The following is a 23,971-nucleotide window of genomic DNA, read 5'->3' on the forward strand; positions in this document are numbered from 1 at the left end:
ACTTTTACTTTTTGAGACAATGTCTTTTGTCCCTCAGGTGGACCTCAAATTTGCTATGTAGCTGAGGGATAGTCTCAATCTCTTGATCCTCCTGCCTCTGCTTTGAAAGTGCTAGGATTATAGGGATATGCCATCATGAATAGCCAGGAAATATTTTTTCCTTTTTTTCTTTTCTTTTTTTTTTTTTTGACAGAGTTTCTTTGTGTGGCCTGGCTGTCCTGGAACTCACTCTGTAGACCACGCTGGTCTCAAACTCACAGAAATCCACTTGTCTCTGCCTCCTGAGTGCTATGATTAAAGGTGTGTGCCACCACTGCCCGGCTCTTTTCCCTTTTTAATTTATTCTTCTCTCTATGTTACATTCCAACCACAATTTCCTTCCCTCTTCTGTTCCCAGCACCTTCCTTCCCCCAGATCCAGTCCTCCTCTTCTCCCTTCAGAAAAGGGCAGGCCTCCCAGTGCTATCAACCAAACATGGCATAGCAAGTTATACTATGACTAGGCACAAGCCCCCGTATCAAGGCTGGACAAGGAAATATTTTTTAAAAGATAAACTATAGCTGAAAATATTTACAATGCAAATTCATTTGAAATTGCGCACTCGCACTGGAGCTCCAGACTCAGGCTTCTGTCAAGAGTACCCATCTTTTCTTCACTCCCATTGATTGACTTCTAAAGTTTGCTCCTGGTGGGTGGAACCCTCAGAGTAACAGAGATTCGAGACAACAGGACTGGAGCTAATGCTCTGCTTGTGTTTTCAAGTGCCAGGTAGCTGTTACTTAATGTTAGAGATTTTTTTTGTGCTAGAAATCAGAACACACATAGGCCTTTCATATACCTAGGAAAAGTCCTTTTCTTTGTAGGCAATTGAAGCCTTTGAGTAGAAGCCTTTTTTTCATTCATGTTTGAAAAAGGCACACTGCTTCATTATGCTTTTTTAAAGTAATGACATGGGTTGTTTAATCATAAAATGAGGCATTTGATAAAACCTTCTCATATAAAAAATGATGATAACAATTATACATGATGGGAACATGTTGGACGCTAGACTTAAACATGATTCAGCAAGGCCACATTCATTGTAAAGATCAACACACATTCGCTTATTCTCATTTTGATAAGAAGGAAGCCAGATTTACAAATCCAGGCATTCAAAAGCCAATCTCCAAAGAATAAAAAAAGTTTTACCTTTGAATTTTACTTCACATACTAATATAACATATAACAATTCCCAGATATGCTAGGAGTATATCTCACTGGTGAAGTATTGCCATGGCATACACAAGGTCCTGTGTTTAATAGCCCAGAATTACAGAAACTATGTCAAAGTACATTAGACCAAGCATCTTGGAATCCACACTGAAAACCTTCAGTAAACTAAGTATATATATTAGTGCACTATTGCCATGCTATGATGAAGTCTAAAGCTTCACACTATACACAAACTCAACCACTTCCTTCATTCCCAACTCGATGCCGGCATTCATGGTGATGTGGACATGGATGGCAGCATCCTCTCTAAGACACAGTCCTAACCTTTCAGGTTTTTTGGAAGAAGAAAAAAAGAAAGAAAAATGAATGTGTAGATCCTCAAAATAATACTGTCAAATGAGTGAGCTTATCATTCCTTCTATGTGGTAACTTAACCAATGTATCATTCTTATAAGCAACTGTCACAGATAACATAAGGATAAAATAAGGGACTCCATGTATTAATTTACATTTAATAAAAAATAGTACATTTAAGATTTTTAAAATGGGAGACTTCACATCCCTCAAGCCACCCAGCTGAAGCCTCAATCAGGAAATATGCATTCTGCCTGGATTCCCCGCCAGCTTGTCTCAATATCTTACAGGAGAGAGTTACCAGACCAAGTACAGCATGTGGAAAAGCCCCATTGGAAAGTGTTTCTTTACTTTTTATGGATGACGTTTACCCAGAAATCTCAATTTTGCTGCTTCAGGTTCTTTCAGGTATAAAAACCAGCTTTAACATGTGAACCATTCAAATATCTGTCAGCAGTTTTAATTTGCCACTAAAAGGTATCTTTGAATTTTCCTAATTTGGTCACTTTTCTTCTGAAGGTTTTCTGGTTTCAAGCTCAGGTGCCAAGATCCCAACAGGATTCTGAAGGAAAAGCCATGGCAGAGCACATCTCCATCTGACACTGTTAGCTCCAGCTATTTTCAGATGTCATTTTAACCCTATAAGTCAAGTCGAACATGTGACAGAAGCCCAGGGGTTTATATATATTCATATTAAAATTCACTCAGCTTATCAATGGTCAATAAGTCAAAAGATCTACTAGATTTAAATTCTGGTGTTCAATTTCTATTATTATTCTCTGCCTTATAACAATTTTTTAGTGAGGCTTTTTTTGTTTATATATTTTTCCTAGGGCTATAGATCCAATTTAGGGCCTTTCAAATTCTCTGCAATGCTCTTCCACTAAACTACATCCAAATTTTAATTGCATGAATTGCTTAAATTACAAAACAGATGCCAGGCATGGTGGCAAGTGTCCATAGTTTCAGCTACTTGGGAGACTGAGGCAGGAAGACGTCTAAGACTTTGAAGCCAGTCTGAGGAACAGTGAAAGCTGAACTTTTAAAAGGATAATTACAAAACAACCTGTAGTGCTTCTTTATCAGTAAAAGAGCTTAATTTCAAAGGGTTATTACTATGTGAAAGGCACATATAAACTTTCTATACTATTTCATCAACTCTTCTAAGATTATTTCAAAATAAAAGTTTAAATAAAAAGACACATTCCTTACTCTACATGTGATCCAACTATTTAAAATTGAGAGTATCTCAGTCAAGTGGTGCTCTTTTAACTTCATGTTTATCATTGATCTCCTTTTCACAGGACTAATAAAAACAACTCTTCAGATAACTGGAGACAAAGCATTCTTTCCCAACGTCCCACAAAAGCCACTCCAGAACACACAGATTCTGACCGATGATTTGGGGCATAAACAATGGCACAACCACTCTGGAGTAAGTTTCACAGAATTTTATATGCTAAAATGTAAATGCCTTAATGACTAATTTACACTCCTAGGTGTCTACCAAAGAGAAAGACATGTGCTCACATATACATATACACAAAACATGTGCTCATACATACATATATACAAAAGGTGCTCACACATACATATACACAAAACATGTCCTCACACATACATACACAAAATATGCTCACACATACATATATACACAAAACGTGCTCACACATACATATATACACAAAACGTGCTCACACATACGCACACAAAGCTTGACTAAGAATGTTCACAGCAGCTTGACTTTGGTAGCTGCAACAGAAAAGAACCCCATTTTTTTTTCAACAGAATACATTAACAAACTAGTATATTCAGAACATAAATAAGGAATGATCAATATGCTAAATCAATAAAATTAGATCAAAGAGAGTCAATAATGTATGATTCTATTGGCATTTTGTCTAAGAAGAACAAGGCTGATGACAGCAGTGGAAATCAAGGCTGCTGTCTCTAGAACAGCAGTAGGTAAGATGCACTGAAAAAGTACAGGAACTCTCTGGAGCTACTTAATTTCGACATCATGGTTTTGATATATGTTAACAATTACATTTAAATTGTATTGCAACTTGAAATGAAAATCATAGGCCAGTTTCCAACTTCGATCCATTTTCCTGTCTCACTGCTTGAATTACAGGCATGCTCTCCTATAGCTAGCTTTAAAATAAATTTCTCTAAAGGAAAAATGAAAGAGGAACAAGCACTGGAGAATTTTAGCATTCCCATTTCCTTCTTACCTGTCAAGGAGCTGCTCATGCTTTTCTAGAGCATCTTTTTCAGCTGTCACTGCTCGGTTCTTTTCAGCGAGAGCATTATCCCTGGCTTCTCGAAGATTTCTAAAATTCAAACATGCATTTCAGTTATTTTAAAATACATAAGTCCCTATGTTTTAAGGATTCGTGAATTTGTTCACAATGCGTGGATGATGATCTTAAGGACTTGGTAGAGGCCAGCGATGCCAACTACAATGCATGAAGCTACCTGAATTGGAGACTCTCTGACAGTAGACAAAAATATAGGTGCAAACAGTCTATTTCTAAACAGAACTGGGTTAGATATTAGAATTTAGTTACTTATAAATGTGGCACAATACAAGATTAACTCAAAAAAAAATCAGTAGCCTTCCTAAATACAAAGAGTAAATGAGCTGAGAAAAAACTCAGAGAAACATCACTCTTTAAAATAGCCATGAAAAATATAAAATTTCTTGAAGTAACTCTAACCAAACAATTGAAAGACCTGTATGACAAGAATTTTAGATCTTTGAAGAAAAAAATTGGAGAAGATATCAGGAAATGAAAAGATTTCCCATGCTCTTAAATAGGTAGGATCGACATAATAAAAATGGCAATCTTAACAAAAGCAATCTATAGATTCTATGCAATCTACATTAAAACCCAATACGATTCTTCACAGACCTCGAAAGAATAATACTCAACTTCATATGGAAAAACAAAAATTCAAGATACCTAAAACAATCCTTTACAATAAAGGAACTTCTGGAGGCATCACCATCCCCAATTTCAAGTTCTACTACAGAGCTATAGAAATAAAAACAGCTTGGTATTGACAAAAAAACAGACAAGTGGACCAATGGAACTGAATTGAAGACCCTGATATTAATCCACACACCTACGAACACCCGATTTTTGACAAAGAAACCAAAATTTGTACACTGGAAAAAAGAAAGCATCTTCAACAAACGGTGCTGGCATAACTGGATGTCAGAAGAATGTAGAAGAATGCAAATAGATCCATATCTATCCCCATGCACAAAACACATGTCCAAGTGGATCAAAGACCTCAACATAAATCCAGTTACACTGAATCTGATAGGACAGAAAGTGGGAAGTAACCTTCAATGCATGGGTACAAGAGACCACTTCTTAAATATAATACCAATAGCATAGACACTGAGAGCACCAACTAATAATAAATAGGACCCCCTGAAACTGAGAAGCTTCTGTAAGGCAAAGGACATGGCAAATAAGATAAAATGGCAGCCTACTGAATAAGAAAAAGATCTTCACCAACCCCACATCTGGCAGAGGGCTGATCTCCAAAATATATAAAGAAATCAAGAAACTAGATAGCAAAATACCAAATAACCCCATTAAAAGTAGGGTACAGAGCTAAACAGAGAATTCTCAACAGAAGAATCTCTAATGACTGAAAGACATTTAAGGAATTGTTCAACATCCTCTGGTGTGGGAAAATTGTCTATATTCTGTCAATTATGTTAAAAGATAAATGCTGATTGGCCAGTAGTCAGGCAGGAAGTATAGGCGGGACAACCAGACAGGAAGTAGAGGCGGGTCAATGAGAACAGGAGAATTTTGGGAAGATGGAAACTCCCTCTGCAGTCCTGTCTAGACACAGAAGAGGCAAGATGTGACTACGCCGCTAAAAAAGATACTGAGCCATGTGGCTAACACAGAGAAGAATAATGGGCTAATGTAAGTTATAAGAGTTAATAGAAGCCTGAGCTAATGGCCCAATCAGTTTATGATTAATGTAGACCTCTGTGTGATTTCCTTGGTACTTAACAATTGTGGGAACTGGGCAGGACAGAAAACCCTCAGATAACAATCCTCTGTCACCAGGTAAGGCAAATCAAATTGACTCTAAGATACCATCTTAAACCTGTCAGAATGACTTTAAGTCAAAAACACTGATGACAGCTTATGTTAGAAAGGACATGGAGTAAGGGGAACACTTCTCCACCATTGGTGGGAGTGCAAACTTGTACAGCCACTTTGGAAATCAGTATAGCAGTTTCTCAGAAAATTGGGAATCAGCCTACCTCAAGACCCAGAAGTACCACTCTTGGGCACATACCCAAAAGATGCTCAATCATATTACTAAGACATTTGCTCAACTATGTTCATAGCAGCATTATTTATAATAGCACAGAAGAACCTGAAAGCAACCTAGATGCCCCTCAGTTGAAGAATGGATAAAGAAAATGTAATAAATCTATACAACGGAGTATTACTCAGCTGTAAAAAACAATGACATCATAAAATTTATGAGCAAATGGATGGAACTATGTAAGTGGAGGCTGCTCTTTTGTTTCCTGGCTGCCCAGGCCCTAATAATCACACAGAATATATATTAATTACAACACTGTTTGGCATATTAGCTGGGGCTTTTTATTAACTAACTCTTGCATCTTCAACTAACCCTTATCTATTAATCTGTGTATCACCACAAGGTTGTGGCCTACCGGTAAGGTTCTGGCCTGTCCTTCTCCTTTGGCAGATACATAGCATCTCCCTGACTCTGCCTACTCTCTCTATATTTCTTCCAGCCTGGCTATATTCTGCCCTGCCATAGGCAAAGCAGCTTGTTTATTTATCAATGACAATAAAACATATTTGCAGTACACAGAGAAAAATCTAACAACAAAACTAGAAAAAAATCATCCTGAGTGAGGTAACCTAGACACAGAAAGACAAACATGGTATGTACCCACTCATAAGTGCATACTAGATATAAAGCAAAGGATAAATAGGCTACAATTCACAGCCCCAGAGAAGCTAGGTAACAAGGAGGACCCTAAAAGGGACGCATGGATTGCCCAGGGAAGGGGACATAGAAAAGATCTCTTGGTAACCTGGGAGTGGGGAGGGGGGAGGTGTAGAGGAGGGGATGGGAGATGAGAACACGAGGGAACAGATTAGTCAAGTTGGGGAAGGGACAGAGAGGGAGAGCAACGAAAGAGATATCTTGACAGAGTCAGCCATTATGGGGTTAGGAAGAAATTTGGTGCTAGGGAAATTCCAAGAAATCTACAAGGATGACTCTAGCTAAGACTCCTAGCAATAGTGTAGAGGGTGCCTTGATTGGCCCTTTCCTAGAATCAGATTGGCAACTACCCTATTGTCATCATAGACCTTTCATCTAGTAACTGATGGAAGCAGATCCAGAGATCCAAAGACAAGCACTAAGCTGAGCTCCTGGAGACCAGTTGAAGAACAGGAGGAGGGGTTGATTATATGAACAAGAGGAGTGGGTCCAGATCGTTATGGGGAAACCCACAGAGAGAGCTGACCTGAGTTAGTGGGAGCTCAAGGGGAGGCTGCATGAGACCAAATTAGGCTTTCAGTATATGGATGATAGTTGTGTGGCTTGGTCTATTTGTAGCACCCCTAGCAGTGGTACCAGGATTTATCTCTGGTACATGAGCTGGCTTTTGGGAGCCCATTCCTTATGGTATGATGCCTTGCTCAGCCTTGATACAGGGGGAAGGGACCTGTCCTGCCTCAGTTTGATGTGCCAGACTTCGGAGGCTTTACCCTTTGAGAAGTGGAGGGGAGTGGGGGAAGGAGAGAGAGGGGAACTGTTTGCTATGTAAAATGAATAAAAAATTTTAAGAAATTAAACAAAAAAATAAAGAATTTAGTTATTTTAATTTCTTGTCGAGAATGTCAGTTGGAAACATAGCGTTTCCCCTCTGGGTTGAAGGGTAGGCTAAACAGTGTAGATACGCTTATCTCATTTAAGCCTTACCATAATCCAATCAGGCAGATGTAATATCCACAAGAAAACTGAGGTTAAGGGCAGTTAATAGCGCTTTATAAACTACTTTAAGTAAAAGATATTCAAGCAGAAGTCACAAGAATTGACGTGAGAATGACATCTGAGACACTGGCAAAGGTACAGCTGAGGCATTGGGTCCTAGAGCATTACTGTGCAAAAAGCAAGTTAACACCGAAAGGCTAATGAATTAGGAGGACGAGGGAGAAAGGACAGATGACTGAGAATGTCACGCAGATTAAGTGCATGTCATAAACACTATAGACTAGAAATTGCTTCTAGAGAACAGTGCTTTGGGGACAGAGTGGTATGCTTCCACTCAAGTGCTAACCTAGCCTAACCCTGCTAAGTTTCGGAGATCACATGAGATGGGGTGTAGTCAGGGTGGTATGGTCTTAGACAAAGAAGTATTTTCAGTGGCAGAATTTCGGTTGGTCGTAAGTCCGGGTGTCTCTATTAGAATGGCTGGATGGAATAAAGACGAGGGACAATAGTCATGGATAGCTCAAGCAATACGAGCCCACAATATTACATAAGTCATCCACTACGACGACAACAGGAATCAAAAATGTTGAAAAGGTTCCTCTTAGTGACAGCCAAGGAGAGTCCTCCAATGGGAGAAGGAAAGAATAGTGAGTCTTTAGGAGATAATACAGCCAGGCATGAGCTTCTTATATCTAATTCTCTTTACATCTTAATACAGGTGAAACATGGGGTCAAGACAAACACCAACTAAGCTTCTTCCCAATAGTCACTTAGCTGAAACATTCTACTTCCTTAATAGAGCTATAATACAGAGAAATATAAGGCATAACAGTAATGATTTGCTCACAGAACATCTACAAACCCTTATGATGCATTTTCAGTACACTGCAGTGTAGAGTTTGCACCAATGGCCTGGGACACATAGCCTGAAGAGGATCATAGCGAGCATCATCCAGTTAATATTTACTCTGAAGCCTGTGCTTCTTACATCACATACCAGAATTTCTTACAAAGAGCAGTGATAGAATTTGGTTTCCTTATCATTACTACACATATTAGTAGTAAGTCATGAAAACTCAGATGTCTTGACGCCATCTATGAGCTCCACACTGGATACAAATGCCTAGCAATTACACTTGCTATACCCACACCCGTACAGCCTTTCGGCAGTGACTGAGTAACAATTTCAGATTTCAAACAGCCAATCACCACAGAGAGACTCAGCAGCCAAAGTTTATGAGTAACAAATAAATAGTTGTAAAAATCATAAAGGTTTTTCAGTCCGGTGCTCCAATGTGGGTCTCTGTCTCTGTCTCCTTTCATCGCCTGATGAAGGTTAATATCCAGGAGGATAACTATATGTTTTTCTTTGGGTTCACCTTCTTATTTAGCTTCTCTAGAATCACAAATTATAGGCTCAATGTCCTTTATTTATGACTAGAAAACCATTATGAGTGAGTACATCCCATGTTCCTCTTTTTGGGTCTGGCTTACCTCACTCAGGATAGTGTTTTCTATTTCCGTCCATTTGCATGCAAAATTCAAGAAGTCATTGTTTTTTACTGCTGAGTAGTACTCTAATATGTATATATTCTATACTTTCTTAATCCATTCTTCCATTGAAGGGCATCTAGGTTGTTTCCAGGTTCTGGCTATTACAAACAGTGCTGCTATGAACATAGTTGAGCATATACTTTTGCACGAGCAAGGAACTCAGGACCGCGAGGGGTGCACCCACACACTGAAACAATGGGGATATTCTATCGGAACTCACTAAGGCCAGCTGGACTAGGTCTGAAAAAAGCATGGGATAAAACCAGACTCGCTGAACATAGCGGACAATGAGGGCTGCTAAGAAGTCAAGAACAATGGCACTGGGTTTTGATCCTACTGCACGTACTGGCTTTGTGGGAGCCTAGGCTGTTTGGATGCTCACCTAACTAGACCTGGAAGGAGGTGGGAGATACTTGGACTTCCCACAGGGCAGGGAACCCTGACTGCTCTCCGGGCTGCTGAGGGAGGGGGAGTTGACAGGGAGAGGGGGAGGGAAATGGGAGGCGGTGGTGGGGAGGAGGCAGAAATCTTTAATAAATAAATAAATAAAATCATAAAGGTTATTCTTCTCAAAAAAACCAGTAAGAATATTTTTGTTCATTATTCTCTAAGTAGAATTGCTTTTTTTGCAAAATTATTTTTTGATGTCATCATAATTGCAATGACCTTAAAAACTATTCTATTATTAAACCATACAAAACATGAAAAATAAAATTGAGAGAACACAACTGCCTAAGTATCTTAAACATTTGTATATTTTATTCTAAGATGCCCTATTTTAGTTCCAATTGTCCTTCCTAACGATGGCTTCATTATTTTAAAATGTGACTTAAGTAGTGGAATTCCCGTAGGCCGCATTTGCAGTACTAGTTAAATACAAACGTTTAGTTGGTAGATGGCGAAGCCTCAGTCCTTAACTATACTTCCTTTCTAGTAGTCACAATGAGTATAAAGCCAAATGAGGAATAAAGCCAAGCCACAGAGAATCAAACAACAAGATGCATGATTAGAGAATAATAGACAGTTTGCCATAGACAGCCTGCAACATCCAGTTAAACAAAATTCCAAGGCCACGGGAAGAGGAGATAACTATTCTTTATTTTTTTTTTTCTTTTTGGTTTTTCAAGACAGGGTTGCTTTGGATCCTGTCCTGGAACTAGCTCTTATAGTCTTATAGACCAGGCTGGCTAGAACTCACAGAGATCTGCCTGCCTCTGCCTCCTGAGCACTGGGATTAAAGGCGTGCACCACCTCCGCCCTGCGAGATAACTATTCTTTACTGTAGTAAGTAACAAGAAAACAAAGGGGATATTTTTCTAAAATGTGGCAGATACAATGGAAATCGTAAAAGACAAATACCTAAGACAATTCTGAAGAAGACCAAAGTAAGCAGAAGTTCTAGAAGCCCAGGCTTTTAGCATTACTATTTACCCTAGGTGTCTGCAGGTAAGTTTTCCCTGTAAATTTGTTCTCTTGGCTGTCATATTTGGCTGTCATATCTTCCATAGCTAGTCTACAACAGGCAGACCTCCTTTAAGTATTACCAATTGACATGCTTCAAATTAAGTTTGAGAGAGAAAAACCTGAATATATTCTTCTACTGACATCGGTATTGACAGTAAGCATACAGTGTTCAGCACACCTCAGGGGCTGCTTTTACTTCATATACAGCAATTGTGGCTGAATGTGAAGCGTCTTCATAACCTAGATGGTTGCACTGCTGGGGAAGGTTGTGGAACCTTCAGGAGGTAGAAGGTTGCTGGAGGAAGTGGGTCACTGGGGGGGCGAATCTTGAGGTTTTATGGTGGCCCAACGTCCTACTTGTGCTCTGCGCTCTGAACGTAGATACTTAGTGACCAGCAGGCCTTTTGCTCTTGCTGCCAGGCCGTGGTGGTTTGAATTAGAATGGCCACCATGGGCTCATATATGTGAATAGTTGATCCTCAGGTTGGTGAAACTGTTTGGGAAAGATTAGCAGGTGTGGCCTTATTGGAATGGGTGTGTCACTGGGGGTAGGTTTTGAGGTTTCAGAAGGCCCACATAGCCCCAGTTAGCTATCTCTGCCTTCTATTTGCAGATCAAGATATAAGTTCTCAACTACTAGTCCAGCACTATGCCTGTTGCTACGCTCCTTGCCATGATGATCATGGACTCTAACCCTCAGAAACTTTAAGTCCTCCTAAAATTCTTCCATCTAGCGGTTGGCTTGGCCATGGTATCTTATCATATATATCATGGTATTTTATCAATGGAAAAGTATGTCTCCTGCTTCTCGGTATGTCGTCTAACCATGACAAAATGATCCCTTGGCACAGTAAGACGGAATACGTCCTCTTAAATTGCTTCTTGTCAGGTATTTGGTCACAACAATGAATGAGCAAAGTAACTCAAATAGGAAATTGTCACAACAACTCTATCAATCATGTGTTGTATCATTTCCATTTTACAAATATGTTTCAAGATTGAAATACAAAGACTCAGTTCACGGTCACATCATAAGATACACTGTATCAATAGCCCGAGTGTCAATCTATTCTCCATCCAGATTCTCAGCTCTGAATCATACAATGCTGCCTTTCTCAGGTTTCTTCTTTTTCACAGACATTTCCCCTTTGGGATATCCTGACATTATGAGATTTGTATTGCATGACCACACCATAGTGCAAACAGATGTCAAAGGAGAATTATCCTTAAAAAGATTGTGAACTATTATGTATTGTTTCTATGGGCTACAGTGTATATGTTCTTTTAAAAGTGGACTGGTTTGACCAAACACCAGATGTACTGCATCCCTGATAAAGATAAAAGAATAAGTTCCACATAATTAATGAATAATCCATTTCCAAATGGCAAATACATTAGAAGATGTAATAAATATAATTATAGAACAAATAGCAGGAATTCAAATGTTCCTCAAAAGAGAAACTTGAAAAATTGGCAGTGGCTATCTATAGCATGTATAAACTAATGGGATTGAGATGTTAAAAATCCAAACTGAATGTAATAAAACATAATTAGAGTAACACTGAAATATGTCAAGAACTGCCCAGCTGACTAATCTTCAGGAGCTTGGTTCTGAACATCCTCTACTGGCTCCATCCACCAAATCCAGCCTGCACACCCAAACCAAGGATACTAAAACCGTGAATATAAAATGACTTCCACTTTACAAATGATGAACAACAGACCCTCCCTGTATATTTTACTCAGAAGGCTCAATACACCATGTAAGTTGTACTGAACTGCTTAAGAAATTATGACAAGGAAAAGTCTTTACACCTTCAGTACAAACACAATCTGCTTTAAAGTATTTTTTGATCTGCAGTTGGTTCTGATCTGCAGGCAGGCTATTCCAACAACCCCCCAATCCATTGGATCCTGTTACCTACAAGTCCCATTCTGCCCCCAAACCCACCTATCCTCTGTGACATCAGCAGCTCTCTGATGTCTGTAACTGCACAGATGGGAACAAGAGGTGAGTGACCAGTTCCCCAGCTGGAAAGCCCAATGTCTAGGCCCTAGTCCCTAGGTCAGAACCATGCATGGGCTCTGCCTCAGCTGAACGAGTCAGCCATCAGGCAAGTTTCCTTCAGGCAGGCTGCTCTACCACTCCCCATTGATCAGACCCTGTAATCTACAAGTCCCACTCCACCCCCAGACACCTCAGCAGCTCCCTGAGTACAGACACTGACTACACAGAGTGGGGCCAAGAGTGGCTCCCTAAGACACAAATTGACTGCAAGCACTGGACCAAGAGGCAAAGACCTTGCCTGCACCAACTGAAGGTAGAGATGGGTAGGCGTCAACACAAGAATATATTCAACAACTTAAAAAGCAACACGGCAACATTAGAACCCAGCAGTCATACAACAGGAAAAACTGAACATATTAATCCAGAAAAAGCAGAAGAAAACAACCTTAAATATAACTTTATGAAGATGACAGAGACCCTTAAAGAGGAAATGTAAAATTCCCTTAAAGAAGTAGAGGAAAAGACAAATAAAAAAATGAAAAAAAAATCAATAAATCTCGTTTAAAAAACCCAAGAAAATGAAGGAAAAACAAACAGGGGAAGCAAATCGTTCAAACAGTTCAAGCCTTGAAAACTGAAATAGCGGCAGTAAAGAAGACACAAACCAAGGGAATTCAGGAAATGGTAAATCTGGGTAAATGAACAGGAACAACAAATGTAAGCATAACAAACAGAATATAACAGATGGAAGAGAGAATCTCAGATGTTTAAGATACGATAGAAGAAACATTCATTGGTCAAAGAAAATGTTAAAGCCAACAGATACTTAATACAAAACATCCAAAAAATCTGGGACACCATGAAAAGACTGACCCTAAGAATAATTGGGGTAGAAGAAGAAGAACTCCAGCTCAAAGTCACAGAAAATATATTCAACAAAATCTTAGAAGAACACTTTCCCAAACTAAAAAAAGGATATGCCTATGAAGGTACAAGAAGCTTACAGAACACCAAAAGGACTGGGGAAAAACAAACAAACAAACAAACAAAAAAGTCCAATATCATATAGCAATCAAAATATGAAGCATACAGAATAAAGAACATTCAGAGCTGAAAAGAAAAAAGGCCAAAAAAAAAATATAAAGACAGATCTATCAGAATTACACCTGATTTCTCAATGAAAATCCTGAAAACAAGGTCCTGGATAGATTGCTGCAGGCACTAAGAAAACACAGATGCAACCCCAGATTAATATACCCAGCAAAGTTTTCAATCACCGTAGGCAGAGAAAACAAGATCTTCCATGACAAAATCAAATTTAAACAATACCTATCCACAAACACAGCCTTACAGAAAGTACTAGAAGGAAAACTCCTCTAAGGAAGCTAACTGCACCCATGAAGACAGAAGTAACAGATAATTTCATACCAGCAAAACCCAAAGTGAAACACACAAACACTACCACTGAAAAATAACAGGAATTAACAATCACTGGTCTCTTAATATCAATGGATTCAATTCACCTATAACAGAATGGATATGGAAACAGGATCCATCCTTCTGCTGCATACAAGAAACACATCTCAACCCCAAAGACAGACACTATCTCAGAGTAAAGGGTTGATGATGTGGGACTCCCCTCTGTATGCTATAAATATGTTTTATTGTCATTGGTTAATAAAGAAGCTGCTTTTGGCCAATGGCTTAAGAGAATAAAGCCAGGCTGGAAATCCAAACAGAGACGTGGAGAGCATGTGGGGTCAGTGAGGTGCAATGTCGCCTCCACAGAAGACAGATGCCTCTGTAGGAGTCAGCTGAAACTTTGCCAGTAGACCACGATCTTGTAGTAATGCACAGATTAGTGGAGATGGGTTAGTTTAGAATATAAGAGCTAGCTAGAAATACACTTTAATAATTTAATTAATTAATTAATAAAAATAAATAAATAATAAAAAGAGTATAGTCATAGATTAAAGAAACTTAAAGATAATAAATAATAAACTTATAGGAAAATTAACAGATAAGAAAAATAAGCCACATAAAGATGGAATATACACAGAAAATCTGTGTGTATTATTATGTATATTTTTGTATTTTTTAATATTTTGACTGTGAAGGAGCTAAATACAGAGAGACATTTCATTGTATGGGCTGCGAAGCTAAATCAACTTATATATTTTAAAGGTATCTTGACTTCAAAATTTGGATCTAAGGATTTGTTGCTTTGGAAAGAGGTTCTTCTTTCGTTTCCACAGAGAATGAGAACCTTTGGATTCCTTCCAGACTATTTTGGTTTGATGGACCAAGAACATCCAAAAGGTCTCAGTGAAAACACCCCCAAATAAGCAGGAAGAAGTTTGGAGAGAACTATGCCCAAATTCCCAAATATTGTTTATAAATGTTTGTTTACAGTTAAAGGGGGATATGCTAAAGAGATGAATACTTTGTATTGGTATGGATCTTGGTTTATTGATACAAATTTAAGGTCAATTTTGTTAAATGTGTATTTCTGCTCTTGATTAAGGTATTGTGTTTGTGCAGCTCATTTAAAAATATATCATCCATAATAGTCAAGCTTGTAGCCATGTTATATTTTCTAGATTAATAGAGATATATTTTGGATGGATAGGTATTCTTTAAACCTTTCAAAGTCTACAGAATATGGCATTTAAAATGTTTAAGAACTTAGAACTTTTCATGACAATGAGACACAACTGCTCCGTGCAGCACCAATCTACTTCAAGAGGATAATGGTCATCAAAGAGACTCTTCATAGAGTTTGTTAGCCATTTGGGTAAGAAACTGCTCTTGCCTGGACTGCTTGATGTTATGATGTATAAAATGGACATGCAGGACCCACAGAGAAATGACTGTTGAACTTGCCTAAAGGTGAGATGATCCTTCGGGGTTCCTGCTTCATGAGTCTGCCAGACATTCTTCAGGACACAGAAGAAAGTGAATGACAAACTGCCAATATAGTCTACTGGATACTATGGGTTTGTAGGCTGAAGATGGATGCTCCAGTGTTGCAGAAAAACTTTGGGTGACTGTCCAGGCAGCAAGCTGTCTCTGTCAATTCTAGAATTTTGGAAGCTGCTTACAATACATGTCCTGTTTACTTAGGTAATATTATATCCTTCTGGAGTCTTTGATGGAGTTGAAGAAAAGATAGTTATAGTTTTCCTTAATTATGATAAAAGACAAAGTAGATATAAATATTGTAACTGTAATTCTTGCTTGATACCTATTTAGTTATATGTAATTTTACTATATTATAATTAAAACCTTTTTATTTAGACAGACAAGAATAGGAGATGTAGAATTCCCCTCTGTATGCTCTAATATGTTTTATTGCCATTGGTTAATAAAGAAGTCGCTTTTTGCCAAAAGCTTAACAGAATATAGCCAACCTGGAAAAGGTATATATAGAGCCAGTGAGAAGCCATGTAGATGCCACAAAAGAAAGACGCCTCTGCCGGAGTCTCCTGAAAGTTTGCTGGTAGTCCACGACCTCATGGTAATGAACAGATTAATGGGGACGGGTTAGTTTAGGATATAAAAGCTAGCTAGGGATACCTTTAAGCTATTGGCCATAGAGTACTGCAAATAATATAGTTTCTATGTGATTATTTTGGGTCTGAGTGGCTGGGAACAAATGAACAGTCTCCAACTATAGATTGAGAAAAGATTTTCCAATCTAATGAACCTAAGAAGCAAGATATAACAAAATAGACTTCAAACTAAAATCAACCGAAAGAGATGGAGAAGGACACTTCATACTCATCACAGGAAAAGCCCATCAAGATGAAGTCTCCATCTTAAACATCTATGCCACAAATACAAGACCATCCACATTTGTAAAAGAAACATTACTAAAGCTTAAATTACACATCAAACCCTACACACTAATAGTAGGAAACTTCAACATTCCACTCTTACCAATGGACAGGTCTACCAGATAAAAGCCTAACAGAGAAAGAAGAAAACTCAGAAATGTCTTGACTCAAATGGACTATACAACATTTTACCCAAACACAAAATATACCTTCTTCTTAGTACTGCTTGGAAACTTCTCTAAAATTGGCCATATACAAGGTAACAAAACATACCTCAACAGATACAAAAAAAAAATTGGAATAACTCCCGTATCTTATTGGTTCATCATTGCTTAAAGTTAGAATTCAACAATAATGAGAATTACAGCAAGTCTACAAAATCTTGGAAATTGAAAGTGCTCAACTGGGTCAAGGAAGAAATAAAGAAATTAAAGACTTGTAAGAATTCAACAAAAATGAATGTACAACATATCCAAATCTATGGGACACTATGAAAACAGTGCCAAAAGGAAAACTCATAGTACTGTGTGCCTACATAAAGTAAGTGGAGAAATCTCATACTAGTGACTTAACAGTACATCTGAAAGTCCTAGAACAAAATAAGCAGACTCACCCAGGAGAAACAGACAACTGGAAATAATCAAATTTATAATTGGAATCATTAAAACAGAAACAAAAAATACTAAGAATCAATGAAAAAAAGAGCTGGTTCTTTGAGAAAATCAACAAGATCGACAAACCTTTACCCAAACTAATTAAAAGGCAGAGAGTGAACATCCAAATTAACAAAATTAGAAAAGAAAAGGGGACATAACAACAGACACAGAAGAAATCCAGAGAACAATTAGGTCATAATTTGAAAACCTGTACTCCATAAAATTGGAAAATCTAAAAGAAATGGACAATTTTCTGGATAGGTACCACATACCAAAATTAAATCAAGATCAGCTGAACAAGCCAGGCGGTGGTGGCGCACGCCTTTAATCCCAGCACTCGGGAGGCAGAGGCAGGTGGATCTCTGTGAGTTCGAGGCCAACCTGGACTACAAGAGCTAGTTCCAGGACAGGAACCAAAAAGCTACAGAGAAACCCTGTCTCAAAAAATAAAAAAAAAAAAAAAAGATCAGCTGAACAATTTAAATAGACCTATAAACCCTAAGAAAATAGAAGCCGTCATCAAAAGTCTCCCAACCAAAAAAAGCCCAGGGTCATATGGTTTAAATGCAGAATTCTGCCAGAACTTCAAAGAAGAGCTAATACCTATACTCCTCAAATTGTTGCACACAATAGAAAAACAGAAGTAACATTGCCAAACACTTTTTATGAGGCTACAGTTACCCTGATAACCAAATCATACAAAGATTCAATAAACAGAATTACAGACCTCATGAACACTGATGCAAAAATCCTCAAAGTAATGGCAAACTGAATCCAAGAACACATCAAAAAACAAAAATCATTCACCACAGTCAAGTAGGCTTCATCCCAGAGAAGCAGGGATGGTTCAACAGACAAAAATCTATCAATGCAATCTGCCATATAAATCAACTGAAAGAAAAAATCCATATGATCATCTCATTAGGTGCTGGGAAAACATGTGATATGTTTTAACACCCTTCATGATAAAGGTCTTGGAGAGATCAGGGATACAAGGAACATACCTAAACATAATAAAAGCAATATAGAGGAAGCTGACAGCCACCATCGAATCAAATTAAATGGAGAGAAACCACCATTGCCTGGCTTCATAAATTTTCTTAAGAAAAACTGTGTATTTTAGGAGAAGAAACATTTTGAGATCCCTGTTGACTAAAATGCTATAATTTCTTATAGAATTAGCTCTATGGTTTGAATGCTTATCCCTTGCAAAAGCCATGTTCAAATTTAATTACTGCTAAACAACAATAATAAAACGTAGAGATGAGTGGGCTCTGAGGGGAGCTGGCGCTGTGACCACAGGTAAGTGAGTCGCCTGTGTCCTGCTGTCACCAGCTCTCTGGCTTCTGCCAGGTGAGAATGCAGGAAACAGGCCCTTGCCCAGTGAACTTCCCAGCTCTAGAGCAGTGACATAATAAATTCCTGCTCGTTACAAATTATCTAGTCTCCCCTATTCCGCTATAGTAGGGAAAACGGGCTAGTCAGCCAGCACTCACTTGGACTCTTCACTTCTCACCGTGAATGTGAACTTGAAGTAGATAACTTTCCAGTTCACATGAAATTAAACAGACAAGAGAAGTCCATATGCATGAGAAATTTCCAAAACTAAATACTTAAGATCCATTAAGATGCTGAGGTTTAAAAAGTGGCAGCAGTTACTATCAACATGAAACTGAATAAATAGTGTGGATGATCAGCTAAGTAACTTCTGCAGCATGCTCTAGGCTCAGCCCTCATCAGTTAGAAATCTCTGCACAGGGTTTATTCTAACAACCTGGCCCCATCCTGCTTTCCCAGCATCCCCCGACCCCGAGAACTATGTACAGAAGGTATATGTAAACTCTTGCGCACCAGAACTGACTTCCAGCCTATGTGGGGCAGCCTACACACCCAAAGTACTTAAGTATTAATGATGCAAAGAATCACACAGAGGACTACAGGCAATAACAAGAGAGCTGCGACAAAACCCATCTAGAGCTTCTTCACAAGATACCCAGTTACCTGCAAAACCACCTACTTCAGAAAAATCTGTCAAAAAGACCCAAAAATTAAAAAGAAAAAAACACTTAAATACTTTCACAGGACTTTAAAAATTGCACAGATTATCTGGAAAGATATGAACAATAGAGGATATAAGCCGGAGTACTAATGAGGACATTTGCTTCCAAAATGTGGAGTGGAATCTCTGTAATCCAGCTCCACGTTCATACTGGGATGGATCAAACAGATTCAACTGATCCCCAGAAGTAAATCCAAATCCAAGATTTAAAGCTGTTTGATGTCACTAATATTCTGTGAAAATTTCAATTGTGTCACTGAGGCTTCTTGCGTACTGTGGGAGACAGCACATTGTGATCGAGACAGCACTGGCAGGGCAGGAAATAAAATTTTCAAAGCACTGCAGCACTAATGGCCCCACTTAAAAGCATTTTCAGTCTCCTTTGTGCTGCTCTGCACTTCCTTCAAACAACTGCGAAGCCGTTGAGTTTCCAGACTCTGCAGCAGGGAGAGCCTAATGAAGGCTTCCAACAACTCACACTCCGGATCACAACAGTTCTGCTCTGTGCTTAGGAGGCCATCTCACGCTAAAGGCAGTTTTGTTTCTGGAGAAATTCAATCACCCGAATTTATTTCCCCTTTAGTACCTCTCGGAAATGCTTAGGGAACAAATAAGTTAGACATGTTAGGCCCTCTCCATTTTATAACAATGACCTTTAAGGTAATAATCCCATGCTGTCAGTTAGTCGTACTGTAATAATGATTTTATCCAAACTGTCATCATACAAATAAAATAATTTTGACTACACATGGACAAGTGGTATAAAGTAACTATTGTAATGCACTTGTCACACATACTATCTAATTTAGACCGCATGGGCCACTCTCTGAAGCATTACTATTAGTTCATTTTTGTAAAAGAGAAAACTAAACTCAGGGATATAAAGTGGTTTCTCACCCCACTACCAAGTGGTGGAGACAGGATTTAAGATTAGTTTTTTTTTTTTTCTCAAAATCTCTTAAAATATACGTTCACTTACAGAATTTTGCCCTGTCTTTTTTCAAGAAAGAGCCTTAGTATAGAAAGCAGCTCTGGCTGGCCTGGAACCCGTGCTGTTCCTGTCTCAGCCTCTTGAGTACTGGTATTGTAGGTATGCACCTAGCTTTGGGAAATGTCTTATTTCTAAACACTTAGGAGGGACCACACCCTTTCACACAGACCTACTAAGGAAGCCATTTATATGTTAATGCTCGACACTGACCTGAGTTTTCCTCATTCTGTCCCCAGTTCCCAAGGAATCTCTCTACTCTTAGCTTCTTACTCTCTTCTGAAAGTGCTTATTAGGGAAGATAGGATAGCTATGAACATATGCAAGTGTGCTCGTTACAATTTAACTCATAATGCGAAGAGCATACCGATAAAATATACAGGATAACATCATGTATCTAACAAAGCAAGGTTATCTCACACAGATCCAAGACAAAACGAAGTATGTAAACAATCTCTGAATTTTGTTTTTTATATGGACTAGTAAAACCTTTCTTGACCCATTCTAAGTTGTAAGATTCCAAAAGAACTTACTATTTATGTTGTGAAGAATGGAAGGGGACAGAAGTTATGACTACATTTCAGATCTGCCATAATGAAGATTCAGTCACATAAATACAGGAACAGAAGACTGAAGTGAAAAATAAGAAAAGCAAGCTTGTACCAGTGGCTACTTATGTGTCCCTGTGCTGGCACAGGATTGGGCTGCAGTTTGGCGCCATCTGGTGGTAACTGTCTATCACAGTGTTAATATCTAAGGATCAACCTTACGTCCAAACCCAAATTTTCTGGTTTGGTGTTATGACAGTTAATTTTAATTGTCGACTCGACAACGCCTAGAATCACTTGGGAAAAGTCTCCATGAGGGGTTGTCCAGATCAGGTTGGACAGTGTGGGGTTGTCCTGATTGCCTTCACTGATGTGGGAAACCCAGCAGAAAGGGAGGCAGCTTCCTTTGTTTAGGGCCCTGTACTATTTAGTGGAGGAAGAAGGCTGAGCACTAAACAGGCAGACCTTTATTCTCTTCAGGCTCTCAACTCTGGATGTGAGCACTTGCCTATGGTCCTTGCTTTGACTTCCCAACATGATGGGCATGTTGAGCAGAAAGGAAGCTTGAAGTGGATGGTACCCATTGTGAACATGGGTCCAGAACAGGACTGGGGAGAAGCAAGGCTGCTTCTAGCTCTCCTGCCTTGAGAAATGGTCGGTGCCCATTTTCCGACCCAACTCCGCCATCCTACTCACACTACTTGGAGAGGGAGTTTACACATCTAAACTTATGCTATGATGGATGTATTTTAAAGGATTCTCTTTGTTCTTGTTTTGTTTTTAAGATGGACAACTGAAAAACTGGGAAACGGTCACAATGATTACACAGCAAAGTATAAGCAGTAATGTGGATATTAGTGGTTAAATAATATATATAGATATACATATTACTATTCCAGTTTTTACAAGTATCTGATATGAGATTCCTCACTGTATGCTGTGGATATGTTTTATTATCATTGGTTACTAGAGAAGCTACTTTGGCCTGTGGAAGGGCAGAATAGAGCAAGGTGGGAAAACTAAACTGAATGCTGGAGAAAAGAAGGTGGAGTCAGACAGACACCATGTAGCCCCTGAAGGAGACAGATGCCAGAACCTTACCTAGTAAGCCACAGCCTTGTGCTAATATACGGAATAATGGAAATGAGTTAAGATATAAGAGCTAGCTAGCAATATGCTTAAGTGATTGGCTGAGCAGTGTTATAATTATTTCGGATTATTTCGGATCTGGGCAGCTAGGAAATGAACAAGCAGCCTCTATCTACAAGTATCCAAGAGAAATGGTTGGTAAAACTATTGCTATCTTAGTACCTTCTTATATTCTTGTCTTCAGTCTGAATTGAGGAAACAGGAAAGAGATATATCACCACAGTAAAAAGACCTACAGTATTTTAAGTGCTGTTGTAACTAGCTATCAAATTTATAATTTTAACATTCTCATTTATATTTACAACTATTAAAAAAGTCATCTCAGAAATGGCATTTTGAAATTGTAAAATTCTTAGGATCGTCAAAGAAAAATATAACTTGCTCAATCGCGTTCTTTTTTACCTGTTTTCTCGTTCATACATTTCCCTAGAGGCATTTCGGAGCTGCTCAATTTCCAGATTAGTTTTCAATCTGATTTGTTCCAGTTCATCGTGTAGTTTATTTTCATATTCTGTTTTATAATGGTCTCTGCCAAGACAAAATAAATAGCCATGGCTTTCTTTCATGAAAAAAATAAACTATTGTTCTTTAGGTAATATTTTAATCTTATATGAAATGTGTTTAGAAAACTTAACCATTCTAGAAGTGCTTTAGAATCTCTAAAAGCACTGTTCCAAACTAGTACCAGACCCATATCACATCACTACTGTTCCACTACGACAGACACAGTAACCATGTTGGGTGATCCCCTTCCGTGCCCTTTCAGACTGAGGCCGGAAGGCTGATGTACTCAGATGCTGCATGTTCAGACACAATAAAACATTTCCTTCTCAGCACAGCAGACAGAGTCACATATGAATTGTTCTTTAGAGTCAAAGTATTACATAGGACAATAGTAGCAAGCAGACCATAAGCCAATAAAAATAAACAGGCTGGGGGAAGTCCAAAATGCTGAAATGTTTATGGCAAAATTTTAACTTAAAAAGTTTTCACTTTTTCTTATTTTATGTGTATGGATGTTTTGCCTGTATATATGTGCACCATGTACAAGCAGTACTCATGAAGGCCAGAAAAGGGTGTTAGAATCCTGGAGACTGGATTTACAGAGGGTGATGCCTCCATGTGAGTCCCGATGTAGGTGCTGGAAATTGAACCCAGGTTCTCTGGAAGACCAGTGAGTGCTCTGTAGAAGGGTGTTTTTTTTTTTTTTTTTGGTTTGGGCCACCAACCAGCTCCCAAATCATGAAACAGAGACTACTTCTTTCTACGACGCCCACCCCCTCCCGGCCCAGACAGGGTTTCCCTGTGTGATAGTCCAAGCCGTCCTAGAACTAGCTCTTGTAGACCAGGCTGACCTCGAACTCATAGGGATTCACCTGCCTCTGCCTCTGGGAGTGCTGGAATTAAAGGCGTGCATTAACGGAATATACCACCACTGCCCAGCAGAAGCAGAGACTTATTAGTTATGAATGCTTGGCCTTAGCTTAGCTTAGCTCTGGGTAGCTCTTTTAACTTAACCTCTTTCTATCTACTTTTTGCCTCGGGGCTTTTTATCTTTTTTCCCCTGCATATCTTACTTTCACTGCCTCTGTGTCGGGGGACTGGCTGCCTGGCTTCTGGCCCCAGGGGTCTCCCTTTCTTTCTCCCCCCTCATTCTCTTCTCCTTCTCTTCATCCCTTTGAACCTTGATTTCTCCTCCTATTTATGCTCTCTGCCTGCCAGCCCCACAATGACTTTCTCTACCTAGCTATTGGCTGCTTAGCTCTTTATTAGACCAATCAGAGGCCTTAGGCAGACAAGGTGAAACAAATGTAACACATCTTTACATCATTAAACAAATCAAGTATAAACAAAGGTAACACAGCTTAACACAGCTAAAGCAATATTCTGCAGCATAAACAATTGTAACCCATCTTTACCTAGCTAAATCCTCTACAACAGTGCTCTTAACTGCTGAGTCATCTCTCTAGAACCAAATTTTAACCTTTAGTTTTTGTCTGCGGATAAATACTTAAAAAGCCAAAGGATTATGAGAGATATTAGTATAGAGAACTCTATAGCTTATACATATTTAGTAAAAGAGAGAAGGCAAACTTGAGATGCAGGCAGTCTAAGGCCTGTG

At 38.8% G+C, this 23,971-nt stretch overlaps 1 protein-coding gene across 2 annotated transcripts in view; it reads right to left on the bottom strand.

Moving 5' to 3' along the window:
* Pibf1 (progesterone immunomodulatory binding factor 1) overlaps positions 1-23,971 on the bottom strand; it is a 163,464-nt gene that overhangs the window by 100,154 nt on the left and 39,339 nt on the right. For both annotated transcript variants that reach the window (XM_057786205.1, XM_057786206.1), the window contains 2 exons: positions 22,252-22,377; positions 3,801-3,899 (listed from right to left, as the gene is read on the bottom strand). In XM_057786205.1, coding sequence (XP_057642188.1) covers positions 3,801-3,899; positions 22,252-22,377 — 225 coding nt within the window. The remainder of the gene's footprint in view (positions 1-3,800; positions 3,900-22,251; positions 22,378-23,971) is intronic.

This window comes from Chionomys nivalis, chromosome 12 (genome assembly GCF_950005125.1).
Source record: "Chionomys nivalis chromosome 12, mChiNiv1.1, whole genome shotgun sequence".
Lineage (NCBI taxonomy): Eukaryota > Metazoa > Chordata > Mammalia > Rodentia > Cricetidae > Chionomys > Chionomys nivalis.